This window comes from Diaphorina citri, unplaced genomic scaffold, assembly GCF_000475195.1.
Source record: "Diaphorina citri unplaced genomic scaffold, Diaci psyllid genome assembly version 1.1 scaffold105, whole genome shotgun sequence".
Classification (NCBI taxonomy): domain Eukaryota; kingdom Metazoa; phylum Arthropoda; class Insecta; order Hemiptera; family Psyllidae; genus Diaphorina; species Diaphorina citri.
Window position 1 is genome coordinate 24,917 of NW_007377542.1, and position 16,063 is coordinate 40,979.

General features: G+C 36.4%; 1 protein-coding gene across 3 annotated transcripts in view; it reads left to right on the top strand.

Moving 5' to 3' along the window:
• Positions 1-2,337: 2,337 nt before the first annotated feature.
• The window catches only part of LOC103524559 (fork head domain-containing protein FD4-like), a 58,640-nt gene continuing 44,914 nt past the window's right edge, over positions 2,338-16,063 (top strand). The window contains exons 1-2 of one of the 3 annotated variants that reach the window (XM_008489587.3): positions 2,338-3,050; positions 10,870-11,338. In XM_008489587.3, the coding sequence (XP_008487809.2) occupies positions 2,766-3,050; positions 10,870-11,338 (754 nt within the window). In that variant the 5' untranslated portion in view covers positions 2,338-2,765. The other 2 variants (XM_026819943.1, XM_026819942.1) reach the window with 2 other exon arrangements.

Here is a 16,063-nt window from a genome sequence, read left to right on the forward strand (position 1 = left end):
AAGACTTGACCTCTTTGACGATTTAAAAGGTTTTCTGAGTGATGTGTATGTATTTTTATTATTAATTTGATGATTTTTTTTCGTCGCTTTTGTTGTATTGATTAGAAAATTTCCGCCCTCACCGGGATTCGAACTCAGCACCTTCGGGTTGAGATTCGGTGCTCTTGACCACTCGGCCAGTTCGATAACCGATATTATAGGAGGTCCTTTGTATCCACGATTAATTTAGGTACTCTCTTCCAAGTAATGCTTCGGGGTGTCGCTGTAATTTGGTAAATAAGCCAGTATCTCCCCTGCTGATGGTTCCCACAACCTACAAGTAGGTAAATGAAGTAGGTATGTATATAGGTACCTACCTACCTATGTAAGTATAGGCGCCTATTTTTGATTGGCGGTATCAAAACTCAAAAGTTCTAACTGATTAAATTTTGATTTATTGTTTATAATCAAGTACCTAAACTCCGTCAATATTGAGGCACACATATTTAAATTTTCGCGATGTAAACTGTAACATTAAATACATTTTTTCCTTACAGATTTAAGTGGTTAAATTTTTAGCCATTAAATTTTCTATTTATCTATCGCCGCTCCGCGGTATTAGCAAAATTGTTTATTAGAAAGAAGGTAATTAATTATTATTTATTAGCAAAATATCACTTTTAATAGCTTGAATCTATAAACTTCATCAATATAACAGGTACATAGGTATTCACACACGTTCAAATTTTCAAAATTTCCATACATTAGAACCAGATTTCGAGTTTGGGGTTCCTCCAGCGAGATTCAAAATCTTCTTCGTGGATCCGCTATTGATTAATTGATCAGTCGATATTCAAAGAACATCTTAAATATGTGTTCATGCTCATAGAGTTCTTCATAGTGTAAAATAACGAAAAAAAGTAATATTTCAACTCCAAGTGGTTTTATACCCCAAGGAACAGGGCGAATGAGTATGAGTATGAAAAAGAATAAAAATAAAAATCACAAAAAACGAAAAGTTGAAAAAAAAAAACATAGTGGGTTGGTCAAACTTTACGAACAACCATCGCCTTATCTACATATTTTAGATCATTTCCTAATACCAAGTCAGATTAATAAACTATTGAAATCAATCGAGCTTGATTCAAGATCCAACTCTATCTCTTGTTATAATCCGACTTGGTAAGCCACGACATTATTGCTTCGGATCTTTTTAGTTAAGTTAAAACGCGGCAGAATTAGTGGAGATATCAATAGCGTCTACATATTGTAGATCATTTCCTAATACCAAGTCAGATTAATAAACTATTGAAATCAATCAAGCTTGATTCAAGATTCAACTCGATCTCTTGTTAATCCGACTTGGTAAGCCACGACATTATTGCTTCGGATCTTTTTAGTTAAGTTAAAATGCGACAGAATTAGTGGAGATATCAATAGCACCATGATAGTACATACATATTACACTTTTACCTTATGAAATCTTGCAATATTGACGCAAATGGTTGTTGATAACTTACCTACTTATTGAGGTTCTTCGTAATAACATAGTGACAGACTGAAAGCAGAAAGAATAGAAGTGTGTTTATCAGTTAGAATAAAAGAGATTGATAACGCTCACAGAAAGGAGAAAATTTCTAGGAAACATAACTTGGTGTGTTAGTGCTATCTGATAAAGGGAAAAGAGAACCAAATCTCTAGGTAAGAATATAGGGCTTTAATCCTCAAGCGCAGAATCACAGATGCATGAAAAGTCCAAAAATTGAGCAACATAAACAATATACATGGTAATGGTAATGGTAATGATATTACTTTTATTTAACAATAATTACAAAACATGGTAGAAAACAATTGAACAAGCAAAATGATAAACATAAAATGTACAGATTAATGAATTGAATCCTCATAGAAAGGAGAAAATCTAGGAAACATAACTTGGTGTGTTCGTGCCATCTGATAAAGGGAAAAGAGAACCAAATCTCTAGGTAAGAATATAGAGCTTTACCTAATCCACAAGCGCAGAATCACAGATGCGCGAAAAAAGTCCAAAAATTGAGCAACATAAAAGTCCAAAAATTGAGCAACATATACAATATACATAGAGTTACCTTTTACCTTACATTTTTATAAGACTAGTATAGAGTATAGGATAGGTGCATCTTATCCTTAACTCAATACATGCTTTGCATTCAAATCAGCCACATATGTAGATCCCAAAAATATTAAGCAATGTGTATAGCTATAAAATTATCACTATAAAAGGTTGATAGCATCAAAGACGCAAGAGCTTTTATAATATGTAGATAGTAGTATATTACACAATATTTACGATTTGCATACATTGCAGGTACACAAGCATGCAAACAATTGTTTAACTGAAATATATGCATAAAACAATGCAAGTATCCATTACATACAATGTGTATTTATATTCGAAGACATCATATCATCGTTTCATGAACCTATAATCAAAGTTCTCTTTGTTTCCTATGATAGAATCGGTAAAGCTATAAACAGAAAAAGCAACACTAAAAGTTGGACATAAAACTTTCAATAAACAATAGATATTACACTACAACATTGTTGTTCATACAGACTGTGTAAGAAATAAAGTGACATCTGAAATAAGACAGTAAAAACATTACTTCCGCTAAATAAACAACTCAAGAATGTGTTAAGAAAAATGTTACATTGTGAACTATGTGTGAAAGTGCTGGTAATATAAAGCCGACCTGTTTCTCAAATCATGAAAGTTAAGTTCATGCTAACAAACAACTTGAGGTAAAATGCCAAGACCATGCCGGGAAACCTACGGGGACCAGAAGCCTCCCTACTCCTATATTTCCCTCACAGCAATGGCTATCTGGAGTTCTCCAGAGAAAATGCTTCCCCTGTCAGACATCTACAGATTCATAGCCGATAGATTTCCTTATTACAGAAGAAACACACAACGCTGGCAGAACTCACTTCGTCACAATCTGTCATTCAATGATTGTTTTGTTAAAATTCCTAGGAGACCTGACAGACCAGGGAAAGGCGCTTACTGGGCACTTCATCCCGCCGCTCTGGACATGTTTGAGAATGGATCTTTTCTAAGAAGAAGGAAACGATTCAAACTTCCCAAGGTTGATCAAAGTCTTCTTGAAGCAACCTATCCCGTACTAAAGGCTGAAAATTATACTAGTATCAAAGAAACCAAGTCAGAACCTTTGAAACCAACGACGTTAAGCAACGCCAATAAATCATTTAGCATAGATAGCATTATCTCTTCTCAACCATCTGCGGCTCTACCCCAGTCAATGCCGCAACCAATATTTTCTCATTTTCATCCGCCAGTTTGTTTACCTCCTCCAATCATCAATCCAAGCTATGCCGCTATCTATGCTGCTGCTCTACATGGACTACTGAGACCTCCACTGCAAATGTTACCAGGAGCTTTCCCTCCATTGAACCTAACACCTCCAGCAGGATCTCCTCTCTTGGAAGTGGTGGAGACGTCATGCTCATCCACGGATTCCGTCATGCAGACCTCAGTCAAAAGTAAGTAACTTTCTATTTTTTTTTATTTTTTTTACTCTCCTCTTAATTAATATATGGCGACGTAAGTAGAAATTGGAAATTGTCTAACATTGTTCCTGTGATCTCCTGGGTTAGTTATTTCTTCCATTCTAATTTATACACTCTTTTGGGGAAACCTCCACTCGAAAGTACCCAAGACATATTCCCGTAGGTATCTATCTTGTCTTAATAGGATACTTATCTTATAAAACGATTAAAACACAAGACACTCACGTATCAGTATACAAGGATTCAATATTTGGAAGACGCATCGTACAAGGGTATCAACATTATGGTCGGAAATTTCGAGCAAATCTAATTTAAAAGTTCAAGACAAGCGAGAGTTGGTGTAGGAGAAATTGTCTAACATTGTTCCTGTGATCTCCTAGGTTAGTTATTTCTTCCATTCTAATTTGTATTACACTCTTTTGGGGAAACCTTCACTCGAAAGTACCCAGGACATATTCCCGTAGGTATCAATCTTGTCTTAATAGGATACTTATCTTATGAAACGATTAGAACACAAGACACTCACGTATGAGTATACAAGGATTCAATATTTGGAAAACGCATCGTACAAGGGTATCAACATTATGGTCGGAAATTTCGAGCAAATCTAATTTAAAAGTTCAAGACAAGCGAGAGTTGGTGTAGGGCTTAAAGCAGCAGCACAAAGTATATTTAAAAATTGAAAAAAAAAGAAGAAACGATCTCTGGTCAACCAAACTGATCCAGAACGCCCCCAGATAACACCAAGCCTATGTCGGAACAATACAAACAGGATTTATTGTTTTCAAAATTACATCTTATATGGTTGAAAATATTATCATCTATTACCCGAAACGTATCCGAGAATGAGGCCGAGAGGATTATTTTGTGGTTTTTAACCCGTTCATGAGTAGGATACCAGACTTCCAAATATTCAACCACGAGGGGTTTTATATCACAGGTATTGTAACCAGACTGCCAGACTCATGAAATGGCGGTAGCTCCAGTTCTTAAGGACTAAGAAGTTGAGCTCGTGGTTTAAGGGAACTTGAATTAGAGTTTGAGTTGTCATTAGGACCGTAGTGTCATATTGTTTAACGTAAGGAGATCACAGGTATTGTAACCAGACTGCCAGACTCATGAAATGGCGGTAGCCCCAGTTCTTAAGGACAAAGAAGTTGAGCTCGTGGTTTAAGGGAACTTGAATTAGAGTTTGAGTTGTCATTAGGACCGTAGTGTCATATTGTTTAACGTAAGGAGAAGGACAAAGAAGTTGAGCTCGTGGTTTAAGGGAACTTGAATTAGAGTTTGAGTTGTCATTAGGAACGTAGTGTCATATTGTTTAACGTAAGGAGACATTTTAAGTAGGTATTTAGAAAACATGGTTAGATTAGATTCGAATTTTATAAGTTGATGATTTAGTGCTTGAACATTGTCAGATGTAGATCACCCATGTCAACACTTTACGAAGGCATGGATTTAAATTAATTTATATTTTTGTATTCTAGAAACAACTGAAAATTTGCCTACCTAAAAATGAAAATAAAAATCGAGCCAGTAGTTGTGCATGTAGGGTTACTCATACTGGCGCAACATGTTTCAAGATTTGAAATGTTAATCCACACAATATAACATTAATCCTACGTTGTTTTCAATGCGAAGGGTTAAATGCAATGGGATGGAGGGTATGTTTTACTCTTACAATGTAATGATCATCTCAAACCTCAATCCCTAATCTGTTTTACCCCTGTAATAATGTCAGATCTAGATTTTATTTCAGCCCTTTTCGCTTTATTTCCTTAATTCATATCATTATTGAATATTGACCCTTCAGAAAATAAATACACGTTTTCCTCTTTCCTTTCTTTCTTGTCTTAATAGATATTTAGGAGGCATTTCATATAGTGACGTGATGTGGTCCCGCAAGGTGGTGTTATTCGACTACTGATGCTTGCTTCCTCTTTGTATATTGTTATTCAACAGTTTGCTTGGGATTTCTCGCTCGGATTTATTTATGCTGATCCTTGATTGTTGGTATGCTGAACCCTTCTGTATTTTGTTTTCACACTGAATATAACTTGGCAGAAGTCAAGTTTCTCTGTTGTCCCGGTGTTTTCTGTGCTTTTGATTGTTGGTATGCTGAACCCTTCTGTATTTTGTTTTCACACTGAATATAACTTGGCAGAAGTCAAGTTTCTCTGTTGTCCCGGTGTATTTGGGAAGTATAACTATGTGTACAATGTACATCTGTGTTCAGTTACAGAACAACACGGAATATTTTCTTTTCGCCTTGCACGTCCGCGGCCATCACCATGTAAATTAAAAATCTGGTGTGAACATCACACGACTTTCTATTACATTAAGTCGGACAGTTCTAAAAGTTTCACCATTCGATTCCGCGTGAATATAACTTGGTAGAAGTCAAGTTTCTCTGTTGTCCCGGTGTATTTGGGAAGTATAACTATGTGTACAATGTACATCTGTGTTCAGTCACAGAACAACACGGAATATTTTATTTTCGCCTTGCACGTCCGCGGCCATCCAAATTTTCGCGATGTAAATTGTAACATTAAATACATTTTTTCCTTACAGATTTAAGTGGTTAAATTTTTAGCCATTAAATTTTCTATTTATCTACCGCAGTATATATTAGCAAAATTATTTATTAGAAGGTAATTAATTATTATTTATTAGCAAAATATAACTTTTAATAGCTTGAATCTATAAACTTCATCAATACAACAGGTACATAGGTATTCACACACGTTCAAATTTTTCCATACATTAGAACCAGATTTCGAGTTTGGGGTTCCTCCAGCGAGATTCAAAATCTTCTTCGTGGATCCGCTATTGATTAATTGATCAGTCGGTATTCAAAGAACATCTTAAATATGTGTTCATGCTCATAGAGTTCTTCATAGTGTAAAATAACGAAAAAAAGTAATATTTCAACTCCAAGTGGTTTTATACCCCAAGGAACAGGGCGAATGAGTATGAGTATGAAAAATATAAGTTGATGATTTAGTGCTTGAACATTGTCAGATGTAGATCACCCATGTCAACACTTTACGAAGGCATGGATTTATATTAATTTATATTTTTGTATTCTAGAAACAACTGAAAATTTGCCTACCTAAAAATAAAAAAAAAAATCGAGCCAGTAGTTGTGCATGTAGGGTTACTCATACTGGCGCAACATGTTTCAAGATTTGAAATGTTAATCCACACAATATAAAACATTTTAAGTAGGTATTTAGAAAACATGGTTAGATTAGATTCGAATGGTATAAGTTGATGATTTAGTGCTTGAACATTGTCAGATGTAGATCACCCATGTCAACACTTTACGAAGGCATGGATTTAAATTAATTTATATTTTTGTATTCTAGAAACAACTGAAAATTTGCCTACCTAAAAATGAAAATAAAAATCGAGCCAGTAGTTGTGCATGTAGGGTTACTTATACTGGCGCAACATGTTTCAAGATTTGAAATGTTAATCCACACAATACAACATTAATCCTACGTTGTTTTCAATGCGAAGGGTTAAATGCAATGGGATGGAGGGTATGTTTTACTCTTACAATGTAATGATCATCTCACAATATAACATTAATCCTACGTTGTTTTCAATGCGAAGGGTTAAATGCAATGGGATGGAGGGTATGTTTTACTCTTACAATGTAATGATCATCTCAAACCTCAATCCCTAATCTGTTTTACCCCTGTAATAATGTCAGATCTAGATTTTATTTCAGCCCTTTTCGCTTTATTTCCTTAATTCATATCATTATTGAATATTGACCCTTCAGAAAATAAATACACGTTTTCCTCTTTCCTTTCTTTCTTGTCTTAATAGATATTTAGGAGGCATTTCATATAGTGACGTGATGTGGTCCCGCAAGGTGGTGTTATTCGACTACTGATGCTTGCTTCCTCTTTGTATATTGTTAGAAGAATAAAAATAAAAATCACAAAAAACGAAAAGTTGAAAAAAAAAAAACATAGTGGGTTGGTCAAACTTTACGAACAACCATCGCCTTGTACAAAATGGAGCTATTGTATAACCGACCATATCCTCGTATCTCTACCAATAAGTACGAGACCACGCCTTCTCCAGAGAAGGTTAACCTCTAATTTTCAATCTCTCCTATCCGACTGCATGGTAAATGTTTGCTAAGCTCATCCATACTCAGGTTTCATGGACGGAAATTTATTTGCTAACAATTTTATACTTGTTGAAAATAAATAAACGCAGATTTTTTCAATTGTTTTTCCAACGTTTTTTTCAAATCGTTTAAAAATTAGTACTTACTAAAAAGTAAATAATTCGTGAAAAAGTGCGTTCGAATTCGCGAGTTTCTTTTCAAACCGCGGATCTGTAAAGCGTGACGTTTTGCATACGAACTGAAAAAGCCGGTTGTTTGTGCTTTGGTTTTGATATGAAAGTTTGGACTTCTAAAGAGTGATTTTTCAAAGGTAACATCTAATCAAAAATACAGGCGGACCTATGGGTACGATTATGGTACACGCTACGATTTTTCTTTACGATCTGACGGTATTGTTCGTGTGGACGTGAAATTGTGTTAAATTTCTGTACTGATGTAAGTACTGGGGAAAATCGTGCCATTAATCGTTCGATCGTAAGTAAAATCGTAGGGTGTGTACTGGTGTACCAGGCTAGTAAGCGATATCTACCAAAGCAGGCACTTATAGGTATACCGAAGTAACAGCACATCATGCTAGGACAGCTAGGGGGTATTTAAGGTGGCTACCACATTCTGCCCACACATATCTGAACCTTAGGTTTTTGACATCCTGAAAATAAGTAGGTAACTAGGCACCTAATCTAGAAAAAATTCCTGATAGGCAGCTAATAAGCTAGGAACATCACCTCTATGAATGCGTGGGTCAAAAAGGTGGCTACCACATTCTGCCCACACATACCTGAACCTTAGGTTTTTGACATCCTGAAAATACGTAGGTAACTAGGCACCTAATCTAGAAAAAATTCCTGATAGGCAGCTAATAAGCTAGGAACATCACCTCTATGAATGCGTGGGTCAAAACAACAGAGTGAGCATAGCGTAAGGTGACGAAATTTAGTGGATAGATATAGTGGACAGCCCTACTTACCTGCTCAACAGAGTGAGCATAGCGTAAGGTGACGAAATTTAGTGGATAGATATAGTGGACAGCCCTACTTACCTGCTGATTGAGAAACAAAGGTTCAGGCTATTCAATAAGCCCATCAGCAATATCAATTTCCAATTCACAAAAGCGTGTGTACTTCATTGCAGGCAATAGAAACCTCATGGTGCACTTGGCATCTCCACCATTTTTCTGATTTTGTCTATAAATGTTTTTCACTATCTAATATTATAATGGGTAGTCGGACCCATTCAGTGAACGGGAAGCTTGACGATGCCTAACTTAATTGTCTTATCGGAAACTTGGGTTAAAACGGCAAAGTTAAGCCCTTGGTCGCAGCATTTCAGCAGCTTTTGAGGTGAACATATTGTTATTCAACAGTTTGCCTGGGATTTCTCGCTCGGATTTATTTATGCTGATCCTTTCTGTGCTTTTGATTGTTGGTATGTTGAACCCTTCTGTATTTTGTTTTCACACTGAATATAACTTGGCAGAAGTCAATTTTCTCTGTTGTTCCGGTGTATTCGGGGAGTATAACTATGTGTACAATGTACATCTGTGTTCAGTCACAGAACAACACGGAATATTTTATTTTCGCCTTGCACGTCCGCGGCCATCACCATGTAAATTAAAAAGAACGTGTATTCCGTCTTCTAGCATGGTCTCGCTTGAATCCTATTCAAAAGAAATGAATTGAATAAATTCTACAAACGCTAAGTATTCCGTCTTCTAGCATGGTCTCGCTTGAATCCTATTCAAAAGAAATGAATTGAATAAATTCTACAAACGCTAACGTATATTTGCTTGTGCACAACACTCTCGATTGTAAGTAATTACAGCATGTCAGATTGAAACATCTCAAAGTAGATTGATGGAAGAGGTACACAAAAGTGTGAAAAGCAACACTTTTGTACAACAGCACAAGCTGTGTAAACTGTAATTAATAACAATCACGCTCTCTCAGCGCTGAACAACATGGACTGAGTAAAGAAACCTGTGCTTTGTTGAATGAACTCACTCCAGACGTACATTACTCTTAACAAAAACTTTGAAGTGTGGAAAATAGCTAATGAAATTAGAAACGGAATAACTTAACACTCTTCCTCAAATCATCAAGTTTGTGCGAAACTGATCTGGTGCAAGGGAATATTTTGCTATAGAAGAATCAACGGATCTTGTTTGGCTTCTCCGTTTCTATGATTCTTCATCCACTCAAAACCCTTCAACACCACATGAACCAAACTAAATGAAATAGAGAAAAACAAAATGTCGAAGACGGCTCTGTCTGTCTTGAATTGTTGATCTGAACTTATTGAGATCCATCATGAGTTCTCGTGGAGTGAATGCATGGAGAAGAGAGAAATGGCGTTTCTCCGTTATCTATTCCTCAGTTAATTAACTCGAGCTCATGAAATGGATCTGAGACCAAGAATTGTTATTTATTAAAAGTACAGAGTTCAAAATCAACAAGGAATGTTCACACACTCATATAGGTAACAAATCAGACGAATCTAAGCATTCAATAGAAATACATGGCTTGCAAAAAGAACTTTCATATTGCACCACTATAATGAGTTAATGAGTAGATCACTTCAACCCTGCAATGCATGAGGAGTCTGATTTGTTCATGAGACAAGGTAAGGAGCCAATTAGGATTTCAACAAACGTGCCTTAATTCTGCTTACTGAGATTTAAAACGTAATTGGTGTGAAATTCTGAATCTGAAACAGTAAGTATTGATAGAAAAATTGGAAACGAGTTCCTTCAAGTGCTGTCATTTGGTACACATACTTTGGAGGGTTGAATTGGTGCATACCTGTATAGTTGTATACATCACCAAAGATCCCATAGAATAGATATTTGTAATCCGGCTCTAACGTGTTTACACCATTCACTATTCCGTGTTGTAAATTCTTTGGAGGGTTGAATTGGTGCATACCTGTATACATCACCAAAGATCCCATAGAATAGATATTTGTAATCCGGCTCTAACGTGTTTACACCATTCACTATTCCGTGTTGTAAATTGATAAATGCTTCCGCAAACATTGATGTTTAGGTTTCAATTGTGAGAGCTTTTGGCAGTTCCTATAATGGGAAATCTAAGCCGAGAAAATCTATCTATACCAATTGTTTTAGTTTTCAAAATTTTAAATAATGAAAAACAACTTTTTTCCTGAGCGCCGCTCTGGACATGTTTGAGAATGGATCTTTTCTAAGAAGAAGGAAACGATTCAAACTTCCCAAGGTTGATCAAAGTCTTCTTGAAGCAACCTATCCCGTACTAAAGGCTGAAAATTATACTAGTATCAAAGAAACCAAGTCAGAACCTTTGAAACCAACGACGTTAAGCAACGCCAATAAATCATTTAGCATAGATAGCATTATCTCTTCTCAACCATCTGCGGCTCTACCCCAGTCAATGCCGCAACCAATATTTTCTCATTTTCATCCGCCAGTTTGTTTACCTCCTCCAATCATCAATCCAAGCTATGCCGCTATCTATGCTGCTGCTCTACATGGACTACTGAGACCTCCACTGCAAATGTTACCAGGAGCTTTCCCTCCATTGAACCTAACACCTCCAGCAGGATCTCCTCTCTTGGAAGTGGTGGAGACGTCATGCTCATCCACGGATTCCGTCATGCAGACCTCAGTCAAAAGTAAGTAACTTTCTAAACATTTCTTAACTTTCCTCTTAAATGGCGAAGTAGTTAGTAGAAATTATCTAACATTGTTCCTGTGATATCCTTAGATTAGTTCTTTCTTCCATTCTAATTTATGCTCTCTTTTGAGGAAACCTCCGCTCAAAAGTACCCAAGACATATTCCCGTAGGTATCAATCTTGTCTTAATAGGATACTTATCTTATAAAACGGTTAGAACACAAGACACTCACGTATGAGTCTACTTACAAGGATTCAATATTTGGAAGACGCATCGTATACAAGGGTATCAACATTATGGTCGGAAATTTCGAGCAAATCTAATTTAAAAGCTCAAGACAAGCGAGAGTTGGTGTAGGGCTTAAAGCAGCAGCACAAAGTATATTTAAAAATTGAAAAAAAAAAAAAAAAAAAAAAAAAAAGGTTTTTTTTTAACCAAAATGGACCCAAAACCCCCCCGAGAGCAAAAGCCTCCCTAATAAGGTGACAAGGTCAACTTAATGGTTTTCTGTAGGCACTGTTTGCATCATGTGGGAGAAGGCAGCTTTAAGAAAGACATTAATTTATAAAACCGTAGACATACATTTAAAAACATGGAAAATATTTGATATGATTATGTCATTTTGTTACGTGGCCGAATAAATATTCTTCAGAGGACAGTTTTGGTATGAAAGCATTCCTTTCGGACTTCGAAAAAATCCTAGATATGAGAAACTTTCAACATACACATCAAGTAGGTAGATACCTAAATATGATAATTTTTGACCTTTGGGATCTTCATTTTCGGGTCTTCGTCGTATAGAATCAGCAGTGGCATGCTTAATTCCAAATCATATAATTTTGTTACCACTATGTACATAATAACTTGTTTTATTTCTTCGCATCTCTACGTAAGATTCCACGTTATATTTCTTTTCAAAAGTTTGAAGATAGCCTGGTGATTGTAGCTACGAATCATCTGATGAATTATTATGTCCAGAAATAAGGAGAACAGTTTTGGTATGAAAGCATTCCTTTCGGACTTCGAAAAAATCCTAGAAATGGGAAAATGATAATTTTTGACCTTTGGGATCTTCATTTTCGGGTCTTCGTCGTATAGAATTAGCAGTGGCATGCTTAATTCCAAATCATATAATTTTGTTACCACTATGTACATAATAACTTGTTTTATTTCTTTGCATCTCTACGTAAGATTCCACGTTATATTTCTTTTCAAAAGTTTGCAGATAGCCTGGTGATTGTAGCTACGAATCATCTGATGAATTATTATGTCCAGAAATAAGCTCGTTTCATATCCATCTTAGCGTTCTACACAAACCAGCTCGGCTAACTAGAAATTAGAAATTACTAAGTATAAAATTTTATTCATGCCAGCCTCCGAAGAGATTCGGCAAAACTCAAACATGAGATTTGCCTCCAGGCAATCATTATTACTTTAACGTGCCAGTTCGATTACCGTACTCTGTGTTTATTTTCTCGCCTTAAACACCTTATAGTTTGTTATTATATTCTTAATTTTGAAAAACATATTTATTTTAATAAATTAAATGTACACCATGCACCAATCAAAATAGCTTTAGTGTGTACAGGGTGACTGCATTCCACTGGGATTAATTGAATTTCAATGTCGAGTGCTGATAGCACGAGCATATTATCCAGTTTGATGCGTTAGCTGTTGATAGCTAACTTTAGATCTTTTGGAACATTTTGAAAAGAAAGACTTGGCATCTGACGACTTGAATAATTCAAGATGAGGTTACTGAGGACTTCTGACATTTCAATTTTTTGAGGGAAAAAGTGAAAAGCAGACACTAGAAGAATTTATTATTGGACGCACTGAAAACGACGAACCAGGGCCCTATTCTACGAACAACTCGTTTGACAATATTTTCTGCGCAGGGTGAAAAAGTCTGTGCGGATTCGTTCTTGGAACAGACCACTTGTCAAACAAACCAAGCACCCAGTTTGATGCGTTAGCTGTTGATACCTAACTTAAGATCTTTTGGAACATTTTGAATAGAAAGACTTGGCATATGACGACTTGAATAATTCAAGATGAGGTTAACTTCTGACATTTCAATTTTTTGAGGGAAAAAGTGAAAAGCAGACACTAGAAGAATTTATTATTGGAAGCACTGAAAACGACAAACCGCATTGGAAGCACTGAAAACGACTCGTTTGACAATATTTTCTGCGCAGGGTGAAAAAGTCTGTGCGGATTCGTTCTTGGAACAGACCACTTGTCAAACAAACCAAGCACCTCGCCTGAATTTTGTTCGAGGATTTGAGTTTCCTATGGAGAAAAGTTCCTTTCTCTTCTCTTGACTTGAATCTGAACCTTTCCAATGAGCCACCCCATATTTTATTTTGAATAATACTGGTTATGATGAAGCTTGACTTTAAAAAGATTTTACCGACGAGTCGACAAACCGGTGCCCTATTCTACGAACAACTCGTTTGCCAATATTTTCTGCGCAGGGTGAAAAAGTGTGTACGGATTCGTTCTTGGAACAGACCACTTGTCAAACAAACCAAGCACCTCGCCTGAACTTTGTTTGAGGATTTGAGTTTCCTATGGAGAAAAGTTCCTTTCTCTTTCTCTTGACTTGAATCGGAACCTTTCCAATGAGCCACCCCATATTTTATTTTGAATAATACTGGTTATGATGAAGCTTGACTTTAAAAAGATTTTACCGACGAGTTTTTAAGTCCAAAAGAATGACCATCATCAAATAAGAGCCTCGCGGGCACTTCTTATACTGGGTCTTACAAACGAGATACTCTTGTGTAAGTCCTTTAGTGAACAAGTGCCTTTTATACTAGAATTGATTTAATGAGATTCAGCATATTCAGGCAGGACAACTTAGAAGAATCACAGGATCAATTCAACGGTCAAATGATTGTTTGAACAAAACTGGTGAATAATTCACAATTATTGTGAATTGTAGTCCTTCCTTCTTTCTAGGAATACTACTTTGACTAACTTCGGAAGACTGCAGCATAAAACTAGCGAATTTTCTTCACTAGAGAATCTGGTCGGATCTACCTATATGTTTTGGATGCCAATGGCATATCCAAACAGGATACTGTTTTCAGGATGGCCAAATTGATATAATTGATTTATTGAGATTCAGCATATTCAGGCAGGACAACTTAGAAGAATCACAGGATCAATTCAAAGGTCAAATGATTGTTTGAACAAAACTGGTGAATTGTAGTCCTTCCTTCTTTCTAGGAATACTACTTCGACTAACTTCGGAAGACTGCAGCATAAAACTACCTTAGCGAATTTTCTTTACTAGAGAATCTGGTCGGATCTACCTATATGTTTTGGATGCCAATGGCATATCCAAACAGGATACTGTTTTCAGGATGGCCAAATTGAATTCATGAACTAGGCAGGGTAGGAAAAGCATACTACAACCTCGGTTACTGACGGTATGTAGGGATGAAACGACAGGATGTCTCACTTAAGCTGCCCAAGTTCTCGTCTCAAAATGTCCCTCGTCAGACCCTGTTACATTCTGTGCGGGAAATGATTTTATGAGATTCAGCATATTCAGGCAGGACAACTTGGAAGAATCACAGGATCAATTCAAAGGTCAAATGATTGTTTGAACAAAACTGGTGAATTGAAGTCCTTCCTTCTTTCTAGGAATACTATTTCGACTAACTTTGGAAGACTGCAGCATAAAACTACCTGAGCGAATTTTCTTTACTAGAGAATCTGGTCGGATCTACCTATATCTTTTGGATGCCAATGGCATATCCAAACAGGATACTGTTTTCAGGATGGCCAAATTGAATTCATGAACTAGGCAGGGTAGGAAAAGCATATTTGGTCGTGTAGGAGTTGTGGGGATTCTGCTGGTCTCAGGTTCTTGATGATTAGAATTAAGTACACATTATGCTCATTTGGTTGGAAATTTATGAACGCCACATAAATAATGTCATTCTTTATGTTCCACTGAAAAATTGAATACTAGCCTTAAGGAAACGCCATTAGTGTTTCAATGTAGGTTTGTAAAACAGGGTATGGTACCTTTACTCAAACGAGTATCTATTTAAGTTGTAGGGCATTTTAAACTTTTAGAGGTTCTCGGAAACTCTGCAAAATTGCGTCTCAAGGTGGAAGTGCAATTTAGAATGGGGAGTCCCATCTTGAGCCCGTATACTGCTCAAATAAGAATAAAGAGTTAATTTACCCCAACAGTAGACTACTACTATTATTATGGTGAAATCCTCAAACAATATTGAGGATAAAATTAAATACCTCGATAGGAATTGAACCCACGTCCTCCGTCTTGACCACTACACCTCCGACAGGAGACTATTGAACAGCCGATAAAAGACATAAAGGACCTAATATTGACTGATAGGGAAAAGTTGTCAATCAATATTCAACCAGTTCGGATGCCAAATAGCCTCGTTTAAAAGGTCTCATTTTCAACGCTCGTAAAAAACTATTCGCGGAAACTATGCAAAATTGCGTCTCAAGTTGGGAGTGCAGTTTAGAATGGGGAGTCCCATCTTGAGCCCGTATACTGCTCAAATAAGAATAAAGAGTCAATTTACCCCAATAGTAGACTATATTATTATGGTGAAATCCTCAAACAATATTGAGGATAAAATTAGATACCTCGACAGGAATTGAACCCACGTCCTCCGTCTTGACCACTACACCTCCGACAGGAGAGCCGATAAAAGACATAAAGGACCTAAT